Source organism: Myotis nattereri (genome assembly GCF_964212035.1).
Source record: "Myotis nattereri genome assembly, chromosome: 3".
NCBI lineage: Eukaryota > Metazoa > Chordata > Mammalia > Chiroptera > Vespertilionidae > Myotis > Myotis nattereri.
In genome coordinates this window covers 207,015,044-207,033,724 of record NC_138077.1, presented here as the reverse complement: position 1 = coordinate 207,033,724, position 18,681 = coordinate 207,015,044, and the positions used below count along the sequence as shown (strand labels likewise).

Below are 18,681 nucleotides of genomic sequence, written 5' to 3'. Positions count from 1 at the left end.
CCGAGGCAGCAGCGGGGAAGTGACAGGAAGTCCCCAGAGAGTGCAGAGCCAGGCGTCCAGCTCAGGCCTCTGGATGCAGACCCCAGCCCTGGGCTGTTCCCTCCACGGATCCAGGCTGCCCTCCGCCCTGGGCTGCTTCCCAAGGTCAAGGCCACCTTCCCACACCTGACCTGCTCCCCTGAAGGTCATCCCCGGAGGAGGCGGCTCCTGGGTGTGTCCCTGAGATCCAGGATAAAGCACTTCATTGTGCTTTACTTCGTGAGGATTTCTTACGTTGAAAAATTTTATGACTCTGTGCACATCACGCACAAGACACCGAATAGTCCCGAATAGCTTCTAAAGCAGCGGTTCTCAACCTTCCTAATGCCGCGACCCTTTAATACAGGTCCTCATGTTGTGGTGACCCCCAACCATAAAATTATTTGCGTTGCTACTTCATAATTTTGCTACTGTTATGAATCGTCATGTAAGTATCTGATATGCAGGATGTATTTTCATTGTTACACATTGAACATAATTAAAGCATAGTGATTCATCACAAAAACAATATGCAATTATATATGTGTTTTCCGATGGTCTTAGGCGACCCCTGTGAAAGGGTCGTTCGACCCCCAAAGGGGTCGCGACCCACAGGTTGAGAACCGCTGTTCTAAAGACACACAGCCGTCCCCCGGCAGGCCCGTCCCCGCACCTGCCTGAAGCAGCCTCCACACACTAAGTACGACGCTCACTGCTCTTTCTTGACTTATGAAACTCGGGGAGGTTTCACTGGCTTCCCGTTATGCAACCCATTACGTAATTGGGCTTCTATGTCACCCACCTTCCAACCGCCCACTGCGCATTTTCTGTCTTATGACCCAGGAGCCGTCTCCAAATTCAGCTGCAATGGCCTTCTCGCCCCTCCCCCTCCCTCGGGATCCCCTCCAAGCTACAAGCCATCCCTGGAGGACTTCTCCCCGTCAACCTTTCTCCCAGTGTCCAATTTAACGAGATTCCAAGGGGACGATCCTCGTGGGGTCGTGACCTCTGCCCGTCTGGGATGGCCATGCCTCCCTGGGGAGGAAGGAGGGCGAGGACATGTGTCTGAGGGTCTCGGGGCTCTAGACATTCCCCAGAGGCTCCGAGTCCTACCTCGGCTCCTGGGAATAGCCCCAAGGTGTCAGGTGGCGCCTGGGGTGTGGGGCAGATGAACGGAAAATGCCAAATTGGCTTTTAGGCAGTCTGCCTGAGTGAGAATCTAGACACTGAAGCCTTAGCTCTGACACAGAGCCACAGGCATTTTGGTGGGCGGCCAGCCCCATGGGCAGCGGCAGGGCGCCTGGCTTTCTTGCCCTCACGGGCAGCCTGGGGGGTGGTGGGGAAGGAGGTCTCGTCCCCCACAGCCATCCTAGGCGCTGGGAAGGGGGTGTGAGCAATGAGGTCCTCAGGTGGATGCTAAAAGTTGTCAAGGCTCTGGTTGGTGTACGGCTCCCGTTGCCAGAACAACAGCAAGGAGGTTGAGACTCTCACCTCTCTCCTCCCACCCCCACCTTCTCCCTCAAGAGGAGAGTTTTGCAAATCAGTCCTAGCTGGAGTCTGGAAGGTCCTCAGGGATCAATGAACTCAGACCCCTCTTTTTAAAAAAACTGTGACCAAAGATATGTTCATTGATTTGAGAGAGAGAGAAATATCAATGTTAGAGAGAAACATCAATTGGTTGCCTCTCAGAGGACAAGGGATCAAACCCACAACTTAGGTATGTGCCCTGACCAGGAATCAAGCCTTTAACCTTTTGGTGGACAGGACAATGCTCCAACCAACTGAGCCACACTGGCCAGGGCTCAACCCCCTCATGTTATAGCCTAAAAAATGTGAGGCCTGGAGGAGGTGGGCAACTTGTCAAGGTCACACAGCAAGTCCTTGGCAGGCCTGAGACCAAGACCTAGAACCTCATCTGGCCAAGGGCACTGTGGGTTTGCTCCCAAATTTCAAGAGGGAGACTGAGGGCAGTAAGGTTCTTCAGCTTCCCCCAGGCAGAGAGAAGGTGTAGCCACTCCAAGAGGAAGGGGGAAAGGAAAGAGAGCATCGCCTGAGCACCTACTCCACGCCAGGCTCTTTGCACACTCATCCCACCGAATCCTTGCGAGCAATGTGCGAGACTGCACTGCGAGCCCATTTTGCAGATGAGGAAACTGAGGCCCAAGGTGTGACGGTCACCATGGACGGGAGGGGACCGAGCCAGTACTTACACTTAGTTCTGTCTACTCTGGTCCAGAATTCTTTCTGCTCAGGACAGAACTGGGGTGAGACAGACTCGGATATGCCCCTGGGAGACAACCCCACCACTTGGGGTTGTTCCTGCCTCTGAGGTGCTGCCCCCGAGTGATTACTCAGGATGTGGGGCTCAAGCACCCCTGGGTAGATGCTCGAGAGAAGACAAGACCTGGAAAGGCAGAGAGACCAAATTCTCGCCACGGTCCCTGGCGGAACAGGAAACGGTTCAGTGGGGTGCGTTTTCCATAAAGCTTTATTGCTGCGATGCTGGTGACTCTTTTGTGCTGACATCATGCCTGCCTACGTTTTAGGTGTTCATCTGTTGAAATGATGGTGATCATTGATGACAAATTATTAATGTCTTTTTTTTGGGGCCAAGCATCAAAGATGCCAGTCTTATTTATTTTTGGTGTGTGGGGGTGGTGGTGGGCATTTTACTGGCCTGTGGAACCTAAATATCTGGACCTTGTGGCAGTTAAATAAGTAATTGCTCAGTGCCCTGGATGGGTTGGCTCAGTGGATAGAGCACCGGCCTGCGGACTAAAGGGTTCCGGGTTCGATTCTGGTCAAGGGCACGTACCTCCATTGCAGGCTCCAATCCTGGCCCTGGTCAGGGCGCGTGTGGGAGGCAACCAATCGATGTGTCTCTCTCACATCAATGTTTCTCTCTCTGTCTCTCCCCCTCCCTTCCACTCTAGAAATCAATGGAAAAATATCCTTGGGTGAGGATTAACAACAACAAAAATAATTGCCCAGTGAAACCACAACCTCAGAATGTCAGAAGGACGAGCCTGGCCGTCCACCCTGGGCGCGTTTGGTATCTTCTGGGGCGCCAGCACAAGCTTTGCCGTCTTTTGGGGCGAGGGGAAGTCCTGCCATCTATCCCGAGTCTGCCTTGCTTCGGTGAAGTCTTGCTAATGCTGCAGCCAGCCTCTGGGATCACCTCACTTCACAGGCCTCCGGCCGCTGCCCCTCCTGCCTACGTCCTCAGGTGTCCATCTCTGTGGGATTCGGTTTCCTTGGGGCGGTCATCCGAGACAACCTGGGGGCCATGCGTGCATGCGAGGTCCACCCCCGTGCCCGCCCTCAGCTGCAGCTTGGTAAGCTCTAGTTTCCATCTCTCTAGGACCCTGAGGTTTTCCTGAGGACCCCACCCCAGGCTGGGCACCCCCTCAGCGTAGGAGGGACAGGGTGACCGGCACCCAACCCCTTTGAGAATAAGCTGAGAAGCAGAAGACACTGCCATCGAGCCTATTTTGGCAGCTAAATGCACAGGCTGGAGAAGGAGGGGGTGTAGTTCCAGGCTGGGAACTACATAGCTGGATTTTTTTTTTGGTGGGGGAGGTGTGTGTGGGGCGGGGAGGTGAGTTCCAAGACCCCTGGAGAATACCAGATAAGGGAAAAGACTTGGTTTTCACAAACCACTTCCCAGGTCTGTGGCCTCAGGCAAGTTTTTGTTTATTTCACTTGTCAAGAGCCTTGGTTTTCTCATCTGTGAAATGGGGACAACAGCAGTGTCTATCCTTGGAACAGTGGTAAGACCACTAAGATCATGACAGTAAGGCATCCAGTATTAGAGCCTGGCACACTGTAGGTGCTTAATAAATGTCAGGTGTCTCTCCTCCTCCTCCTCCTCAAAGCCCCCAGCACGGTCCTGAACACAGCGTAGGTGTCCACTAAACGGAAGACCCCAGTATCTCTCTTAAAGCACTCAGCACGAAGTCAACACCCAACAGCCGGCATTCCCTCCCGACCCCCCGCCCACCCCATGTAGCACCTGTCAATGTTAGACCAAGGCTGGATGGGCAAATCATCCTCTGAAATATAATCACAGTGCATGATTTAAAAATACATATAATTAACATCCCAACTGCAGAAGCGTTGGAGGACGGCAGGTTCAGAAGACCACACCTCTGGGCCTTGCTGAGCCAGGCTGGGCCCACCCAGGACAGGGGGCTGCTGTGCAGTGGGAAAACCTGGGAGGGAATCATCCTGAGTTCTGAACTCAACCTGCCACCGAGTTGCTGTGTGACTATGAGTGAGTCCCCTAACCTCTCTGGGCCTCACTGCCCTCATGAGTGACATGAAGGGCTTGAACAAGGCGAGTTAAGGACCCAGGCTGCATCTCTGGGTCCAGGGAGGGTAAAGGAATAGCTAGATTGTCAAGGAGAGCACAGACTGTGGGCAGGCCATCGCCCTCACTATGAGAGGCAAGCTCTTCTCTAGGCTGCAGGGGAGGGGGCGGGGGGAGGAACAGGCTTCTCCTCCCCCGTGAGCCAGAGAGCCTGGGACGGGGACCCTGACTTTGGGGTGAGTTGCTGGCAGGACACCCCCACCCTAGTAGAGAAGGGCCTGGGCACTGCTCCTCGGTCCTGCATTATTCAGAGGAAGCTCCGAGTGCCAGGTCTGCAGCATTGACAGCAGCCCACGTGCCGCTGAGAAGGGCGGCATGCCAGGCCCTGGGATGAGGCTCCCAGGCCAGAGCCTTGTCCACTCACCGATAGCTGTAAGGAAGAGCCCAGCCTGGTCGATGGGGCTGTTTCCCTCCTGCTCATAGTAGCTGACAGTGACCTTGGTAGGGAGGGCGTGCAGTGGGAGGGAGAGAAGAACAGAGATCACTTATCTCAGGCAGGAAACTCTACAGTGACCACCCTCCCTGCCTTTCAGCTCACAGCCTGTCAAGCCAGCTTTTCCCAAACATCTGAACCCCCTCCTCCAGGAAGCACTCCTGGGTTGGTGGGCTGCTTCCCCCAGATTATCAAACTAGATAGGGGCTTCCCATCCTCTCAGAGTGCATCCAGGGTGCTGACTGCCCACCTGTGCCCCCTGGTATATCCTGCTGCCTGCGGGGTCCCCACATCTGCAACCAGGGGCAGGGCTGAGGTGGTTTCCCTTGGATACGGCCCAGCCCCATCCCTGCCATGGGGCACATGAAGTTCAGAACTAGAGAACCCAGTGAGCAGAGTCTGGTCTTGGCTTTACCACCTGGGCAAATCACTTGGTGGCCTGGGCACCCAGCAGCCCATTTTATACATGACCAAAACAAGGACATCTGTGGCTGTCACTCCCAATGATTCTAATATTCCATCACTCAGCAGCCCGCAATTTTAACCTTCCACGAAGCTGTCATCCCCTGGTCAACACGGAGCTGTCTCCTGCAGCAGCCACTGGCCGCAGGTGGCTATGAGCATTCTAAACGTGGCAAATCGGATGGAGATGTGCTGTATGTGTGAAACGCACACCCGATCTAGACTTGGGATAAAAGTAGAGTGTAAGCTACCTCATCAACGTTTTCTATGCTGATACCATGCCGAAACGATAATATTTTGGTATGTGTAGTTAAGTAAAATATATTATTAAAATTAAGTCCGCCTGTTTCTTTTTCTCCTTTCATGTGGCTCCTAGGAAACGGAAAATGACACGTGTGGCTTGCATCTCTTTCTATGGGACAGCTCTGGTCTAGCCCAGTGGTCGGCAAACTGCGGCTCAGCAAACCGTGGCTCGCGAGGCACATGCGGCTCTTTGGCCCCTTGAGTGTGGCTCTTCCACCAAATACTGACTTCTGTGCATGGGCCACGAAGTTTCAATCGCACTGTACGTGTGCGCCCGCATGTGGTATTTTGTGGACGAGCCACACTGAAGGGGCCAAAGAGCCGCATGTGGCTTGCGAGCCGCGGTTTGCCGACCACAGGTCTAGCCTGTCTAGATTCCAGCGCGGCCCCTGGCTCCCCCGACCCGGGGGGCGGGTGGACTTCCCCAGCAGGGGTACCTTGTCGCTGCTGGCCTCGGTGCTGGCCTGGCTCATGCTGAGCCGAAGCGTGGTGCTGGGCGAGAGAGGCCAGCGCTGCTTGCCGTTGGTGGCCACCTCCTCGGCCTGCCCGTCACACACCACCTCCACCCGCACGTGCTCCGAGCGCTTCAGGCTGAAGGTCTGGGCCCCCGCTGGGGCTGCGCTGCAGGGACAGAGGAAAGCAGGTTAGGTGGGTCCCGGGGGCAGGTGGGACCGGAGGCTCAGGAGGAGACTCCTGGAGGCTGCAGGGACCTTCGAGGTTGTCTGGCCTGGGGGACTCCAAAGGACCCAGCTATATTGCAAACACCTGTGGTGAAGAAGGCACTTGTTAAAGTACAGATTCCCGGGCCAATCTTGTACCTACTGAGTCAGAATGTTTGAGGGCGGGGGTGGGGGGGTGGGCTGGGAATCTGAATTCTCAGCAAGCTTCCTGATGCTTCTGATGGGCAGGCGAGGAATGAATTCGCCTCCAAGGCAGCATTGAGCCTAGACCCTGCCTCCCACCCTCCCATCCGGTATGTGAGCTGGAGGCCAGGAGAACTCAGATGAAGGCCAGGAGGCGGTCATCCACGTGCTGGGTTTGCACAGGGATGGAGCCGGGAATGCGGGCCCTGCAGGGGCAGGAGTGAGCTGGCTTTGCCACAGAGACCCCTCCTTCCTGCCGCAGCTTCCACAGCTCGGAGTCCCCTCCTCTGAGTCATTCCTTGGGGTTCCAGAGTGGTTTTCTATTGAGAGGAAAATACTTGGAATTTCTTGAAAAGCCATCAAGATTTCAGGGCAGGAAACAAACAGGTTAGGTCCAGTTGCCATGGACTGAATGTTTGTGCCCCCCCACCCCCCCCAATTCACATATCGAAGCCCTAACTCCCAATGCGACTGTATTTGAAGATAGGACGTTTAGAACATACTTAAGGTTAAATGAAGTCATGAGAGTGAGGGTCTTCTTATAGAATTGGTTGCCTTTTAAGAGGAGGAGGGAGAGATTTCTCCACGCGCATGAGAAGGGCCATGTTAGCACACAGTGAGAAGGCGGCTGGCTGCAAGCCAGGAAGAGAGTCCTCACCAGAACCTGAGCGTGCTGGCACCCTGATCTCAGACTTCCAGCCCCAGAACTGTGAGAATATGAATTTCTGCTTTTAGGCCACCCAGCCATGGTATTTTGTTACAGCAGCGCAAGCTGCCTAAGACACTAGCTTAAGGGGAGGTAACAGGAAGGACAAAGAGGCTAGGCGAGAAAGGTACCTAAGGCTGATGGTTTTGCTAAATCCAGTTTATGGTCTGAAGGTTCCCAAAGGTCAAAGAGGGCTCAGAGGGATTTAGGTGGAATTCTCATGGGATTTGGAACTAAGACATATGAACACGTGTCTGCCTGAAGGGCGTATCTGCTATTTTGAGGGCCTGGTGCTCCTGGTACCAGAATAGTTCTCCACTATGGGCTGGGCATTAGAATCATCAGGGGTGCTGTTGAAATTCTCAGGGTTTATTTTAAGGCTACAGACCTATGGATCCCATCCCTGGAGAGTCTGGCTGGCAGGGCTGAGGTGTGGCTGGGGCCGCTGAAGGTGTGAACAGTGGCCAGGGTTGAATGAGAGATTTAGACCAATGGCTCTCGAAGTTCAGCAGCAGCCGCACCTGGAGGGCTTGCCAAGACACTGACTGCTGGGCCCCTCCTCTGAGTCTCGGATTCAGTAGGTCTGGGGTGAGGCCTGAGAATGTGCACTTCCACCGTGTTTTCAGGAACTGCTGGTGCTGCTGGCCCAGAGGCTAGAGTTTGGGAACCCCTGGTCTAGATGTTCGGCAGTGCCGTCTGGTGGGTAGAGCCCTGGGTGGCCACTGTGGTGAGCGTGGATCTGCAGAAGCCACCATGCAGGGCCTCTGTGACCTGGGCCCCACGACAGGGGCTCCTGGCAGGAGAGAAGTGGGCAAGGATCCGGCAGCTCATACTCATCGCTGGGAAAGGAGCGCCATAAGAACCGCCAAGGCCACTCACATTCTTGTCCATTTACCCTCTAAATTCCCAGCCTATCGTACGAACACTGGGCTGAGCTGAGGCTGGACCATGGCCATGCTGTCATCTGTCATCAGGAGAAGCAGAGAGACTAAGCAAAAACCCTGGATTGGGGACACATGCACAGAAGATGTGGGTTGGAGCCCAATTTGCTACTGGCTTGCTAAGGGGCTGTGATGTGAGTGTGGGGCTGAGCAGGACGGAGGTGAGCCTTTCAGAAGCACCAGGCAGCATTTCCCAAAGGGAGGTGTGGGTACACGTGTAAGATGCTTTTAGGCGGCACGCGGATGAGCATTTTAAAAGATGCATGTATCTATTAAATGTGTTATCTTTTTAAGGCAGTTGATAAAGGCTTGCTACGTATGGCAATGACATAAGATCTCCATTTAAAACAAAGTTAGAAGAAAACTGTGAGTCAATTTAAAGAAAACTGTTAATAGCACTATAGGTGCAACATGGTTTTGCTAAAAATCACAAGAGCTTGGGCAATCGTGGGCTCAGTCCTGGGAAATATTCCTCGAGTGCAAGGCCCTGCTGTGACCACCAACTTCCTGGGTGGCCTGGAGCAAGATGCTTCTCCTCTCTCTGGTTCATCAAGTGCGAACTGAGTGAATGGGACCAGGTCCAGGGCTAAGGTCCGAGGTTCTGAAAAGCTGGGGTTCTCTCTGCTGGGTTCCCCACTTCAGCTAGAGCCACTGTTATTCCACCTGGCTTTATATGTTGGGTTTCTGCATACAATTCTATTTTGAAAAAAAAAAACGCTTTATAAACTCGCAGGGCAGGATGTTGGTTTCGGACCCAGACTGGCAACAGTTAGTGCTGTAAGCGATGCTTCCTGCTGCCTTCTTTCCTTCCTCCCGGCCAGGGAGACGCTGGGGGAGGCCCAGAGGCTCAGGGGGTTAACGCCTGGCCCACACTAAAGCTCCAGGGCCCCACACCCTCCTACTACCCAGCACCAGCCCTGCTCCGAGCTGAGCAAACAGCTATTCTTGGAGCAGCCCTGGCAGAAGCAACAAAGGCACCCATTGTCTCAGGCGGATCCTGTTGGCTGCCTCCCTTCCCAGAAGAACCTCTCAGAATCCCCCCCCAAAAACCCAAGAGCCAGGGGCAGTGGGCGCCTCTGCTGTCCCTGGGGGCTGCAGGGAGGCGCCCAGGACAGTATCCAGGGCAAGAGAGTGGGGGCGTTGGAGGTGGCTGTGATCTCCTGCTTATGGGATAGCAGCAAAGATAAGGATAGTGTGGACAGAAGGACCGGCTGCCACGTCCTGGGACCTCCTCTACTCTGCCCACCACTGTATCCCAGTGCCCAGCACGTGGCCATACCCACTATAGACTTTGGGAATAAATGAATGAATGAAGCCACCCTTCTTGGCTTCCCAAACTCTGCAACTGGAGTGACTCAAAAAAAAAAAAAAAAAAAAAGATACCAGGTCCCTCGCCTGCTTGAAATTATGCAGAGGCGCCCCAGTGCCGACCCGTACAATAAAACCCAAACTCTTTAGCCTGGAATTCACTCAGCGGCATTTCACCACTACGTCTCAGCTTGACTCTCCAGACTCATTTTCTGCAACTCCTTCCAACCTCTCCACTGCCTGCACTGCTCCATCTCACCGCGCTTTTTGCATACGCTGTTCCTTCTCCCTGCAATACTTCTCCCTGAATTCTCTGCCTGGCAACAGTCCCTCCCTACTTGAAGACACATGTTTATTTTTCCCTGTGGCTGTTAGCTCTTTGGGGCTGTCTTTCCTTTTGTTTCAGCATCTGCCCTAGTGCAGGCATGCAGTACATAGAAATATTTGCTGCAGGAAGGGCTGGAGGAGGAGGGCTTGCTTATGCTGTTAGTCATTCACGCCACATGTGTTTATTGAGCACTTACTATGTGCCAGGTACAGTTCTAGGTGCTGGGAGCAGATTGACAAAAAACATCTCCTAGACGCGTGGAGCCTATATTCTAGTGGAAGAGAAAGACTTTCAATGAATTACACAATTGATTGTGTGTTTACAGCTGTGGTCATTGCCATAAAGGAGACGCATGGTGTGCCTGAGGCCCTGACCAGGGAGTCAAGGAAGGGTTCCTGGAGGAAGTGGCATTTGAGCTGAGATCTACACTTTCCCCTCTGAAGGAATGACAAGAATTAATAGCCCAGTGTTTCTTAATCTGAGCATGAGTCAGCATGCCCCGGAGGACCTGTTAAGATACAGGTTGGTGGCCAGTCCCAGAGCTTCGGATTCACTAGGTTGGGCTGGGGCCTGAGGAACTGCATTTCCTCCCCTCCCCCAATTTCACTGAGGAACACTGGACAAACAGAATTGTATGTATGTGAAGTGTCCGATGTGATGATTTGAGACACACGTACGCTGTGAATGAGAACAGGCGTTGCTAACAAGCTCCCAGGAGAGGCTGGTGCTGCGGGTCTGGGGGCCACAGCTTGAGAACCACTGACTGGGACAGAGCGAGGAGAGGAAGCAGCCAGGACAGCAGGGCGAGGGTTTGAAAAGGACGTTTGCCCAGCGCGTGGGAGAAGCTGGAAGGAGGTCTGTGAGTTTGGAGTTGGTGAGCCGGGGGAGGGGAGGAGTGGGAGGAGAGGGCCAGGTCATGGTGAGGAGCTGACCTTTCTCCTGAGAGCATGAACGCTTCAAAGCAGGGGGATGGCAATTGTTTCTGCGCTGTAGACAGATGGCCCAGGGTGCAGGGTGGGGGATGGATTTCAGGAGAGCAACACCGGGATGAGGGAAACAGCGAGAAGGCCACTGCAGCTGTCCAGGTGAGCGATGGTGGTGGTCTGGGACCAGGTGGTGGCCATGGAAATGGAGAGAAAAGGCTGGTTGGTTGGTGTCAAAGGATCTCTGAGCAAGGCTGGAAAGCAGTGTCAGACGTAGAAGAGGGATGTTCACTGGCCCACCCCAGGGAATTCTGGGCTTTCTGACTTAACATCTGCCTAGCTTCACAGCTGCCGGGAGCTACCCAGTCTCGGTGGCTTCACCCAGTCAGTGGTCAGGGTCACCGGTGTGGCCTTGCAGGCGGGGGTAGCTCACTCAGCCCCAGGCTTGGGCACGGCATGCCTGCTCCTCGCTGGCGTCTGGCTCTCAGCTCGTCCACCTGCCCTGAGCCTCATTAACACCAACCGGGCTCAGCTGACCCCAGCTCCTGGCAGCCTGAGCGCGGCGTCCCGTCCTCAGGTCTCTGCAGGAGTCTGAGGGGGTGTGGGTGCCAGCCTGGCATGCAACCCCAGGTGAGCCCCCTCAAGGTGAGGGGCTGGGGAGGGAGGCAAGGCCTCGGTACTGGCAAGGTGGTGGCTGGGTTTGAGGTGGGTGGCTGCTTCTAGACAGGAATTGGAGGCAACCATGATGTCTGCCTTCAGCCAGCCTCCCTCTCTGCTTGGTAACCTCAGCAGCCTCTCTCCAGGCACTGGTGCCTCCTCTGCCCCGGGTCCTCTCCTTAGGGAAGAAACAATGTACTCTATGGTCACTGTCTCCCCAGACACCGTGATGACTCCCCACTGCCTACAGAACAAAGTCCATCGCCTGAGCCTGGCATTCAAAACCCTGGTCTGAGCTTCCTGACTCTCTAGCTTTATCTTGCAGGACACTTGAACTCTGCCCTTTCGGCCCCCATGTGCCCCACGTTTCCTGCTGGGCACCCCTGCTTCTGCATAGCATGTCCTGATCACACTGAACACCTGTCCCTTCTGCATCTTGGTTGCCACCTCTTCCAGGAAGTCTTCCCTGATCCATCAGTCAGGACTCATCTTTCCCTCCCTTTGCTGGTGCCTCACACAACACTTAACAAATGCTCAGCATTTCTCTCTCATGAGCATTAAGAACTCTTTGAGGCCATATCTCATTATTTTTTGATTTAATAATATATAATGAACCCAATACCAACTCATGATAGCTACTTATGAGTATTTATTAGGTTCCAGGTACTGTTCCAGCCCCTGGGCCCACATGATATCAGTCCATCCTTTTGATAACCCTATGAAGCCAGTATTAATGTCATCCCATTTTACAGATGAGCATGTTGAGGCCCACAGAGGGCAACCCCTTGACCTAAGTCTCAGGGCCAGTAATGGCAGAAGGTGAGGTCAGTTCTAGGTCTGGCTACTCCCTTCCTGAGAGAGGGTCTCTAAAGGTCCTCCAGGAAGGGACACCTGGTGGGGGGCGGGGTGAGTGGCAAGCCTGGCTCAGGAGAGGGTCAAATGAGAAGCTCTTCGGAGCCTCTAGAGCAGTGGTTCTCAACCTTCTGGCCCTTTAAATACAGTTCCTCATGTTGTGACCCAACCATCAAATTATTTTCGTTGCTACTTCATAACTGTAATGTTGCTACTGTTATGAATCGTAATATAAATATCTGATATACAGGATGGTCTTAGGCGACCCCTGTGAAAGGGTCGTTCGACCACCAAAGGGGTCGCGACCCACAGGTTGAGAACCACTGCTCTAGAGCCCCCTACTTATTCTCATGTGGGGGTCAGAGGCCCAGAAAGGGGACAGCAAAGGCTGGCTTCCGCCCTGGGCTCTTGGGTTAATGACTGAGGCTTGAACTAGTCAAAATTCCTGGGCAGAGGGTCTGGCATGGCTGGGCAGGAGAGAGCTGCCTCTGAAAACCGGCCTCCGCCGAAGTGTGCCTGTCCAGCTGGGGGGTGGGCACCGGGGTGAGCCCCTGCTACAGTGCTCCCATCATGACTCCAGGCCCCGTGGGCAGGAAGGAAGGCTCTCGGGGACCCCAGCTGTGCAGGAGGCTGTGGGCTCGACCCACAGAGTGCCTGGTCCTCCTGGGGACCTCACCGCTCTCTGGGAATGAGCTTGAAACCTGAGCCTGGAGCAGCTCCTGGCAGGGCCTCCTGTTCAGGGTTGAGGGCTCTGGGTGCTGTTGTGATTTATGGGGCCGCCTGACTTGGCCTGATTCCCCTGCCCATCATTCTCTCAGGAGCAGGTGCTGCTCTGGCCAAGGTCGGCCACATGCCCCGACCTTCCACGGGCCCACCCAGAGGAGTCTGTCCCTTGCAGTGGGGGTGAAGAGCTCAGCCCAATGACAAGCCAGTCCACACACATCACAGGCTGCACATCATTCGCTCGTTTGTTCATTCGTTCATTCATTCATTCATTCATTCACTCAACTAAGAAGCCCTTCGTTGACTTAGGGGCGGAGGGGCATGGGAACCAGCAAGGCAGTGAGCACGGAGCGGGGACACACCTAAAGCACGAGTCCCCAAAGGCAGCCACTGGCAGTGCAGTCAGGGGCCTGGGCTCTGCGCTGCCACCACTGTCAGTTGTGTCATCTCGGACAAACATTCCGTACCTCAGTTTCCCTGACTATAAGAGGGGGCAATAACAGCACTAACTCCTTAAGTTGTTATGAAGTTTGAACGCATGTAAATCATTAAATATGGATAAGATGTATGTGCAAGGTGCTGAGAAGGCTGCCTGGTTCAAAAGAGGTGTTAACTAAATGTTAGCTAGGAATGTGCAGTAAGTAAGAAGATCTGCAGAGAAAAAACCACAGTAGTGAGGCAGAGAGTGCCTGGGGCTCGGGGAAGGGCAGCATGACATGCTGGTGGAGGTGACAGTGAGCTGAGACGTGGTGGGTGGAGGTCAGGCTTGTAAGGGTCTGGAGGATGGTGCTCCAGGCAGAGGGAACAGCCCCTGCAAGGCCCTGCGGTGGGGGTGAGCTTGGTGCACTCCAGGGCTCACAGCATCCCAAAGCCAATGTGGCCGGAGCAGAGTTTGTGCTGGAGAGTTGGCAGGAGAAAAATCAGTGAGGCAGGGCCTGGACTCTATGGGGAGGGGAGACCATGGCACCCCAAGTCCCCATCGCTTCAGACCGGATCGCAGACCCTCCCTGGCCTTTGTCCTAAGGATACTTTCTAAACTCACCAACCAAGAGCCAGAGGGAGGAAGTCTGGGAGCGAGTCGAGGGAGCGAGATGGGGACGGGATACAAATCGCACTCTTCCTGGCTTCCCAGCGTTTTACTGTGCCAACGTCTAGGAACTTCTGCCCTGGCACCCTCTTTCCATCTTCTGCCAGAGAGTGAGGGGCAAGGCCCCACTGAGAAAGTGACTGGTCAGCCTGTGCCTTGGGGTTTCCTGGGGAAGGGGGCAGGGATCACCTCCTACCTCCTACCTCACGGGCTCATCCTGAGGTCAAATGTAACCAGACGACTGCCCTGCAGGGGCAAGAGGCAACTGTTAACACCTACTCTGCCCTGGAGCTCCTGCAGGGTCAGGGCACAGCCCCTGGCCTCTCCCCACCAGGGACTGGGGGTAGCTGCCCAGTCGGGAACCCTGAGCCTGCGCTGTTCAGTACAGTGGCCACTAGCGACAGGTGGCTGTGGAGCATCTGAGATGCGGCTACCGCACTGAGACGCGACGTGACGCGATGCGCTGGAAGAAGCCGAGGGAAGGACAGGGGGAGCTGTCTCCCTGGTGGTTTGTGGGCCAGTGGGAGAGCTGGCAGTGTGTGATCCGCCGTCACTTAACTCCAAGGCTGCCCTTTCTCCAGTCTCTCCAGGCTCCACGGGTGTCCCTGGCTCCCGCTCAGGAAAGCATCACTCACCGGAGATGGTGAAACCAACCTGGGACACCACTCCCTTCATGGCCCCTCTTCCGCTTCAAGACACAACCAGAGGGGACTCGGGCCAGGCCCAGTGAAGAAGCCACGGCCAGGTAAAGAGACCATGGGGCAGGGGTGGGGGGGGGGTGGGGGGGCGTGCGGGGATCGGGTGGACAAGGCATGCGCGGGCCAGACTGCGATAAGTGCACGTGAGAGCAGGGAAGGAACCGGCAAGTATCTTCAACGACTATCTCAACGTACATCGCCACAAAAAGAATCGCACTTCCCTCTTTCTGCGCATCTGCTCGGAGCTTGAGGGTGGCTGGGTCGGGGCATCCGTCCCCAAAGGGGCCAGTTTTGCTGGGAGAGGGTGGGTGGGTTGTAGGGTCTGCTGGGATGAGGAAGGTGAGGGCCCTGCTGTGTGTGTATCTCGGGAAAGGGGGGCCCAGGGTCCTTGGGAAAGGGCATGGGAGCTAAGGCCTGTTCCCTTATGTCTGTGACTCAGAAGGAGTGAGGAGTCAGGATACCAGTCCCTAACTGATTGGGCCCAGGGTCCACCAGGCCTTGTCCTTTGGGGTCTCTTTGGAGACCCTGGGGGGCAGCACCTGGGGATTTGAGTCAGGACCTTTGTCTGGGTCAGGGGGGACGCAGTTGGAAGGGGAGGGTCGAAAGCAGATGGGTGAGGTCTCTGGGGGCAGAGGGGCCATGGCCCAGGCAGAGGGGGGAAGAGGCACTGGCTGAGAGGGCCATCCAGTGCACCCTGCTGGTTTTAGGGTCACACAGGATAGAGTGGAGGTTGAGTCTGAGTCTGAGTCAGACAGAACTGGACCTGAGTCCTAAGTGAGGTTGGGCAAATGGCTTCATCTCTTTGAGCCTCACTCTCCTCATCTACAAAATGGGTTGATCCCAGCAGGACCTCCAGGTCTATGGGGAGGAAGGTGGCAGATAATGCATTTGGTTCATAAGAGCTTACTCATATCCTCTGCTGTTATTAGTACCGACAGGAGCTCTTACCACTACAGAAACAGGAGTAACAACAGTAGTTACAGCCCAGCCTCTTTAGTTCCTGAAGGGGCTTCTTTTCTTTTCTTTCCTTTCCTTTTCAAAAAAATATATTTTATTGATTTTTTACACAGAGGAAGGGAGAGGGATAGAGAGTTAGAAACATCGATGAGAGAGAAGCATCGATCAGCTGCCTCCTGCACACCCCCTACTGGGGATGTGCCTGCAACCAAGGTACATGCCCTTGACCGGAACCCTTCAGTCCGCAGGCTGACGCTCTATCCACTGAGCCAAACCAGCTAGGGCAAGGGGCTTCTTTTCTGATTGTCACAACGGGGGACTGCTACTGGCATCTCGGGGTCAGGTGCCAGGGATGCTGCCGAGACATCCTACGATGCACAGGACAGTCCCTACAACAACGAAGTCTCTGGCCCACAATGAGACAGCGCCAAGGCTGAGAAACCCTGCGCCTGTCGTAGGTTCCTGGTCTGCAGTGAGCAGGCCCTTTGCCTCAGAAGGAGCCCTGCGCTGTTCAGCAGGGCGGCCACCCGCAACAGGTGGCTGTGAAGCGTCTGAGAGGCGGTTACCGCACGGGGATGGGATGTGCGTATGGAATACGCACTGAATTCCACAGACTTCATATGGAAAAGAGGTTGCAAATGACCTAATACATATTTGTTGTATTGATTACGAACGGAAATGCAAATGTTTTTGCACATAGTGGCTTAAATAAAGTGTATCGCGAACATTAATTTCACCTATTTATTTTAACCTTAAAAATGTGGCGACTGGAAAACGGAAAATGACCCGAGGTTCTGTTCGCGGCTGGCACTCTCCTGCGCTGGGCAGTGCCGGTCTAGACTGCACCTCTCTCGGCGGGGGGGAGGGGGGGTGGGGGGGCCGGGGGGGTGGGGGGGAGGAGTCTTAGTGAAGTGTGGGTGGGAGGTGTGGGTCATTGTGGCTGTGACTGATTTCTTGAGAAAGAACAAAGATGAGTCCACACCTCCCACACTCCCTCCCCCCAATTAGGCTGGGCCCCCCCTCTTTGCTCCCCACCCCCGACTGGAGGTACCCTGCCAGCCTTCCAGGCTGCATCCAGGGAATAAACAGGCGGGTATGGTAACAGCAGCGGCTTAGAGGCTTGAACGTCCTGGCTCCCGGCCGGCTCCCTGGCAGTGCCCAGTTCAGGATGGGGGGTGGGAAAAGAGGAGCTCCCCAGGCCACTGAGGACTGGGCTGCACCCCACTGCTGTGTTGTGACCCTCAGAAACCACCCTGCGATTCACATGTGGGACAACCGAGGCCGGGGCAGCTGAGTGGGGAGGGTTCCTGGTCTAGTGAGCAGGCCCTTTGCCTCAGAAGGAGCCTGGGCCTTGATGGTGTCCCCGTGCCCAGTGCCTGCTGAGGTGGCAGGAGGCTGGCTGGGCAGTGTTGCCAGGGCCCTGAAGGGGACAGAGAGACCGGGCTGGGGAGGGTGTGTGGGGGACACAGGGATGGGGAATGGTGGGGGCCTGAGAGAGGCAGGGCGCTCCAGGTGACAATGATTTGGGAGCAATAAGCCACATGTGAGCCTCCAGCTCAGCTCAAGGCACAGAGATGTTAGGGGACCCATCCCAAAGATATCAGCATGGGTCCCACCTCAGTCCTGCATGCTCCCTGCTCTCAGCACAGAGCCCTGCCCCCTGGCAATGCATGATCCTTGGACTCCCCATGGTTTCATTGACATCAGTCAACCCTCACCAGGCCCACCTCACACAGCTAAGGGAGAATGGATCATTCGACTTGGCTGCTTCCTGGGGGTTGGGGGAGGTGGTGGTGGGGCCCTGATCTCAATTCCCCCACCCCTCTTTCTGCTGTCTCAGAAATCCTGCACCCACCAAGTTCATGGACAGGAGAAGGGTAGGGGAACAGGTCCCCAATAGGGGCATTCTTCTGACAAAAGACCCCCACCTCCGCACCCTCAGCCGTGTGGGACAAGGTCCCTCCTGGACCCCAGGGTGAAGTCAAGGGAAGGCATTTGGGGACATGGAGCCCACAGCCAGTGCCCAAGGACAGCAGCCCCCACAGGGTGAAACCGGAGTCTGAGCACCCCACAAGGGCCAGAGTCCACCCCAGGGCAGCTCCCAGCAAATCCCAGAGGAAGCTCAGCTGAGCTGGGAGTGGGTGAGGTGGAGAGTGAGGGGCTCAGGGAAAAGGGGGGCATAAGGGAGAAGGGAGGCTCTGAGGGGAGAGTGGGGAAGTGAAAGGGGAGAGGACAGCGGGGAGGCAGAGGGGGTGCTGAGGTCATCCTGGGTGCTGGAGAGGGCCGAAGACTGGGGTGCAGGGGAGGGGGCCTGGGAAAGAGGCAGCAAGGGCTCCGGGGCTGTGCTGGGGTGTCTAGGAGGGCCTCAGGATTTCGGGGAGACTGATACAAGGTTTGGGGCCGTCAGGTTTCTGGGCGAGGCTGTTAGGTTTTCTGGGCGCGGGATGAAGGGCAGCTCAGGCTGGAGCAAGGCTGTCCCGGGAGATCATCGAGACATCTGTGGCCCGGGTCCGAGGTGGTGGGGCAGACACGGGACCTGCTCACCTGTAGACGTCGGTCCAGAGGTGCGTGCCCAGCACGTACACGGCCTCCACGCGGCTCCCGTACTGCAGCCGCACCGTCCGCTCGCGCAGCATCTTGCCGCAGTGCCCCCGCGCGGGTGCTGGAGGGTCCGGGCGCCTGAAGCACCTGCACAGGTGAGCCCGCTGCCGCCGCCGGCGCCGGCCGCTGCTCCGCGCACCCTTATTCGGCCGCCGGTGGGCGGGGCGTGGGCGGGGCGGTCTGCTGGTTCCTCTCCGTTGGGCGGAGGGCCCGTCAGTCAACCACGACCACGCCCTCAACTCCTCCGCGTCCCCCTGGTGGCAGCGAGGAGATCAGCTGAGACCAATTTGCTCCTTTCAGCGTCTGACTTAGTAGTTCATTCAACACGCTTTCAGCGGGCTCCCCGCTGCTGGGCGCCAGGATGCAGGCTCAGTACCTCCTCCGGGCGCCCCCAGCCTTGCGGGGTAGATAATGCGAATGCAGAGCTGCCACAGGGGCGAGGGCAGGAGGTG

General features: G+C 55.8%; 1 protein-coding gene across 2 annotated transcripts in view; it reads right to left on the bottom strand.

Annotated features, from left to right (window-relative positions):
• PADI2 (peptidyl arginine deiminase 2) overlaps window positions 1-18,380 on the bottom strand; it is a 54,584-nt gene extending 36,204 nt beyond the window's left edge. For both annotated transcript variants that reach the window (XM_081088308.1, XM_081088307.1), the window contains exons 1-3: window positions 18,173-18,380; window positions 6,023-6,206; window positions 4,752-4,824 (exon numbers count right to left, since the gene is read on the bottom strand). In XM_081088308.1, the coding sequence (XP_080944434.1) occupies window positions 4,752-4,824; window positions 6,023-6,206; window positions 18,173-18,264 (349 nt within the window). In that variant the 5' untranslated portion in view covers window positions 18,265-18,380. The remainder of the gene's footprint in view (window positions 1-4,751; window positions 4,825-6,022; window positions 6,207-18,172) is intronic.
• Window positions 18,381-18,681: the final 301 nt, after the last annotated feature.